The sequence below is a fragment of the Pan troglodytes genome, chromosome 14 (assembly GCF_028858775.2).
Source record: "Pan troglodytes isolate AG18354 chromosome 14, NHGRI_mPanTro3-v2.0_pri, whole genome shotgun sequence".
Classification (NCBI taxonomy): Eukaryota; Metazoa; Chordata; class Mammalia; order Primates; family Hominidae; genus Pan; species Pan troglodytes.
This window is the reverse complement of record NC_072412.2, coordinates 59,845,614-59,851,192: the sequence shown is the minus strand read 5'-3', so window position 1 is coordinate 59,851,192 and position 5,579 is coordinate 59,845,614. Positions and strand designations below refer to the sequence as shown.

The 5,579-nt window shown below is 36.4% G+C and overlaps 1 protein-coding gene across 1 annotated transcript; it reads left to right on the top strand.

The window, feature by feature from the left end:
• The first annotated feature begins 4,987 nt into the window (after positions 1-4,987).
• LOC112205261 (small ribosomal subunit protein eS27) lies at positions 4,988-5,337 on the top strand. The gene has a single exon (XM_024348561.3). It carries the CDS (start codon positions 5,020-5,022, stop codon positions 5,272-5,274), a length of 255 nt encoding a protein of 84 aa, XP_024204329.1. The 5' UTR covers positions 4,988-5,019; the 3' UTR covers positions 5,275-5,337.
• The last annotated feature ends 242 nt before the right edge of the window (positions 5,338-5,579 follow it).

The window sequence follows — 5,579 nt, the reverse complement described above, 5'->3', positions numbered from 1 at the left end:
TATGTATTTTTCCACTAGCCATGAAAATTTATTCAATTCTGACCTATGTTTTGTAAAAGAGTTGAAAAGCTGGAGAGTTGACGAATAAGATAGAAAAGTTGGTCATGCCGAAGACTCTTAGAAGCTAGGTAGGAGCAACTCAGTCTGTCTGCCAACCACCCAACAAATCAATATATAATGCAATAAAAAGGATTAGTTTCTTTTCACATAATGGGCAATTTCATTTGTGAAAGAGGAGGTTAAATGATTGCACAGTAGATATTTGCAAGCCCATAATTATGGACATAAGGATACTGTAGAAGAAAAGCAGAGTAAGAAAAGACAAATGAGAAATAATTTGTTGATATATCCTCTAGGGAAAATTAGCAAAGTGAAATTATGGAATAAAGGGATATGGAAGAATAAATCATTGTAGCTGAAATTTCCATTTTCATCTCTTAAAATGTTATTTTCTCTTATTTTGAGAATTCATTGTGGATCTCTGTGAGATGGGGTTTGAACACATGATCGTGAAGTGGATTCCAGCTATGTGAGTCCTTTTGTAGCCTTTTAGTGGGTTTATAGGGGTTTTAATTTTAGAGTTTCTAATTCATTAGAAAATCACGTTTTGTGAGTGAACTAAGACACACAGATGTACACCCAGATGCAATTATGAAAATGGTTCACAGATGTGTGATGTCTCACATAATAATTTCATTCTACATGTAAGATTTATAATATGATTAGCAACTTCAGACTTTCTACAAATATTTTGAATTTGCCTGTTTCAGAGTTACCCAAGGCAAGCAAAAAGTAGTTTTTCTCCAGCTACTTTTATAAGCGACTGAAATACAGCAAATGGGATCATTAGCAGTTTTGCCTTCAGCTCTGAGACTCATTTATTTGTGTTCTTGACCTAGTCAATACTTTTGAATCGGCAGGAACCAAATTAAACCAAGGTGCAAGGATTCCAAGGAGCTAGAATGAAGGGAAAGGCAAATTATCCAAACTTGCCTCACAAAGTGGGTATAAAAAAACAGAAGAGTGCCCAGAGGGGTCAAACTCATGGCAGAGATGTTAATACCATACTTCAAAGCCAACTACAGAGGGAATGCGAGGAAAGGGAAAATGAATAGGGTGGTGGAAGGGTATACAGTCCAGAAAGGGGCAGAAGGATGTGTTAGGCATGGCTTGAGGTGAGCACTCTACACTAATAATGTGCTGGATGGTGTTAATAATTGATAACGTCTTTTACATGATGCCAATACATATTTTTGGGTTTGACATGGCAAATGTAACTGGGCCCTTTCCAAAAGTAAGTTTCATAACTTTATTATTATTTTTGTTTGTTTTAGTAGCAAAATCATTCTGCCAAATTAATGATTATGTAGGTATCTATAAGGAAGTAATAAAAGTTGGACTGTTTGAGTTGAAGCAGGAGTTGTTTATTTACCTTCTTATTCAATTTCTCCCCCTCTTCTTTGGAGACATCTCTTTTTTTAAATATGACTGTTCCATGTTTTGAAAGGTGAATACATTGATTTTGTTTAAGGAAAGTATGAGTCATCTCTTTCCCAGAAACTTTGATTTTGACAAACCTCTGTTTGATTACAAATAGCACTCATTCTTCATGCTGTTTCTAAGATGTTGTTACTATATTCTCTCTCTTTTCCTAATGTACATTCTCCCATAATATTCCTCAGCTTCCTATGGTCACAATCAACAAATTTAGGTGTATTTTGAACAGGAAATGTCTTCCCAAGACTATTAGTTCAGGCTGCTTCGTTTGAAGTTACCTGCCTCCTGCCACTTCAAATAATAATCAACTATGAAAAGACGCCCTCCAGGAATGTCACAGAGATGAACAGCTACACGTAAAGAAAGCTTTCAGTACCCTTGGAATAGACCTGAATTTTCTTCATAGACTGACGACTCATTACCATTATAGATTTGAATAAATCACGAGTTCTACTTCTCCCAATGAAGGCTGTTCCTACGCCTACAGAGTCCATAATCAGGGTAGTTTTCTAGATAATAAAAGAAAGTGAAAAATATACACTTCTTTTGCTTCAATTAGCAAGATATTCAAAATACATAATTGAAGGCATTTTTTTTGCTTAAAATATCAACATAATAACTTCCATACTCTTTTTTTGTGTGTGTACAGTGTGTAGAAAAACAAACAATTTGAAGAAAAAAAGGTATTGTTTTCCCTCAGTGGACTTTCAAAAGACACATCAGAGTAGCTTCTGGGTATGTTATAGAAATGCATAGAAACTATAAAAAATAATTGAAACTTGCAGAGTGATTTCAGAGTTTTATTCACTGCTGAATTTTGCAAACTTCATCTTTGCTGTACTTGAACTTAAAGAACTAAATAATTTTCTTAGAATTTCTCAAGGCTACCTTTGTCTCCAAGGATATTTCAACCACAATCTAAGCAAAAATAATAAGCTGCTAATGATTTGTTTAGTCTAGTGGTTCTCAACCTGCCTGCAAATTAAAGTCACCTGGAGACTTTTAAAAAATAGTGCTGCTTAGGCCCCACCTGCAGAGAATTTGATAAGAAGGCCCAGGCATCAGTATTTTTTAAAGATCTCCCAGGTGATCCTAAAGCACAGCCAGTATTAAGAACCATTGAGCTAGTAAATATCTTGGGAGAGTTTTACTCATTGCCTGATAATAAAATTCAACCTACTGTACTTGTTGTCATATTAGGACTTATTAATAGCATAAATTAATATGTATCAAGTGCATCTTAATTCAGAAAGCCTGAGAAAATAAACTTTGGTTTTGTAGAAAATGGTGGATCCTTCTTTCTGCCAGTCCCTGCCTTCTCCAACCCTCTTATCTGAAGTCACTACATCCCTCTACTTGTAGACTTAACATTACAGAAAATGCTGATTTGCCTAGGAAATATATCAGCCATCAGGTCTCATGTGGAGGCATGGAATTGTGCTGATTGACAGTGACCTAATACATTGCCTCCAAACTGATATTCCTTTACCTCCATTATAATGTTACACTTTCCTCACATACCACTCTAATGCTCTTTTCTAAGTCTAAGTCTGATGGGTGAGTTTTTGTCACCCCATTTATCTTCTACTAGCCCCATATAAAAGATGCTTCATCTCATCACCATGGCTTCTAGTTAGTGCCTTGTTAATGAACAGGTCACCCGGAACTGATTTCATAGAGTCCACATGCCTCTAGGTATTGCCTGATGCACTAACTCTTGCTATCATGGTCCCTACCTGGTTGCCACCTGCCTAAAGGACATCGGAGACAACCATGCCTCTGGAACATTTAATTTGAACTTTGCAGATATACCTTAGCTGAGTAATTGCTTCCCCCAGCCTGTGATTTACTGTTCTGGCTTTCTTGCTTCCCATACTGCTTTGTTTTGCTGAGATACTATTTTACTTTATACTTTATCATACATCTAAAGTTCCGTAATATTGATTTTTGGGACTAGTAGTTTTACTTTAATTTTTTCTTATTTTTAGTTATATTTATAAACCTATGTATTCATTTATTTGCCTACTATGCAGTTGCTCTAGATTACAAAATATGCCATATGTGCTGACAACCTGTAATTTTAGAATCTTAAGAAAAATGAAAGTTTCCAAACAGAAGAAAAAGCCTAGGCAAAGCAACACCCTGGAGATCAGACATGGTGTTTAGTCATTAAATCTAAGCCTGGGGCATTCCAATTGCCTTCCAGCAATTAGTTTTGTTTTTGTTTTTGTTTTTCCTGTTTAAACTTAATTGAACTTGCAAAATATTTTGCTTCCAAATTACATGCTGAATCCAAGTATGTAATATTTATATCATTGGTCTCTAAATAGGAATTCAAGAAGAGCAAATCCCTGAATTCCAGTATGTGGTTCTACTTCTCAATTTTGATAAATACATTTTTTGATTATTACAAAATGAATTTGAGTTAACTTAGTCTTGCAACAATGTTAAAATAGAAAATATAAAAAATTATATGAATAAAAATGTATAAAAAAAGCCTCCCAGAATTATCAAGATATGTTAAAGGATTTCAATAATGATAACATGCTACTCGACATTGTATTATATTATCATTGGCTTATAAACTCTGCAAAATTAATTTGATATATAATAGTTTTATCTAATGATGACCATGCTCTCTTTTTCCCTGGAGTTTAATATTCCACTCTTCTTTCAAAACAAATGCCTTATACATATGTATTTAAATGATACATTATTATCATATAACTTTTTTTATCTATGTCTAAACTATAAAACCTTCATACAATGCATAATACTACAGTGTCAAATGAGTCAGTATAAGGCAAACAACAACTCAAAACTTAATCAACTATGAAGAGGGATAAATAGAAAAGGTGCATGTTTTTATTAATCTTTATGCAAAGGAAATTCTACTTTAATGTGGTGTGTTAAACATAACCCTTGACTTCTACTGTCTCCTGTAAACTTACTTAAATGACAATAAAGGATTAGCAACTAGACAATTCCACCAAGCAAAAGAGAATAGGAAAGAAGATGACAGCAGATGAGAAATTCCAGCCAAATGTTGGAAAATGAAAAACAGATTTACAGAGTAACTAACTCAGCAGATGGGAAAAGCTGAAAGCTAAGTGCCTGTAGGCTGGTGAGTGTCAAGAAGCTGGCGTGCGATGCATGAGAATGTAGGGTTGAAGAATAGCACAACTGGTTGAATGCCCGTATTTACTCTGTGTGGAGATCTGACTGCCTGCCCCCAAACACTAAACATACCTGCAGTTTTTTTTTCCTCTTCAAAGGTTGAATCAGAGGGCCTCTGAACTCAAGTGCACCAGGAACAGGTGAAGAAAATCTTCATCCTAATTACTTTTACCCCTAACACTTTCTACATTTGACTCCTAGAAAGCTGGTAGGCTGGCTTACATACAAAAGGAAGAAGAATAAGGAAGGTTTCTCTCAAAGAGCAGAGAACTGCATCTACTGAAAATTGTTCATCAACAAAATGGTTTTGCGTTTCCGGCGGTGACGACCTACGCACACGAGAACATGCCTCTCGCAAAGGATCTCCTTCATCCCTCTCCAGAAGAGGAGAAGAGGAAACACAAGAAGAAACGCCTGGTGCAGAGCCCCAATTCCTACTTCATGGATGTGAAATGCCCAGGATGCTATAAAATCACCACGGTCTTTAGCCATGCACAAACGGTAGTTTTGTGTGTTGGCTGCTCCACTGTCCTCTGCCAGCCTACAGGAGGAAAAGCAAGGCTTACAGAAGGATGTTCCTTCAGGAGGAAGCAGCACTAAAAGCACTCTGAGTCAAGATGAGTGGGAAACCATCTCAATAAACACATTTTGGATTAAAAAAAAAAAAAACAAAATGGTTTTGTCTTTCTGCTTGATTCCCTACTTGGTCCTCTCTGCTTGATCTGCAGGATAAGGGTCCCCAAAGATGCCCAGTTTCTTTTTTTTTCTTTCTTTTTTTTTTTTTGAGATGCAGTCTCGCTCTGTCACCCAGGCTGGAGTGCAGTGGCGCCATCTCGGCTCACTGCAAGCTCCGCCTCCCCAGTTGACGCCATTCTCCTGCCTCAGCCTCCCCACTAGCTGGGAGT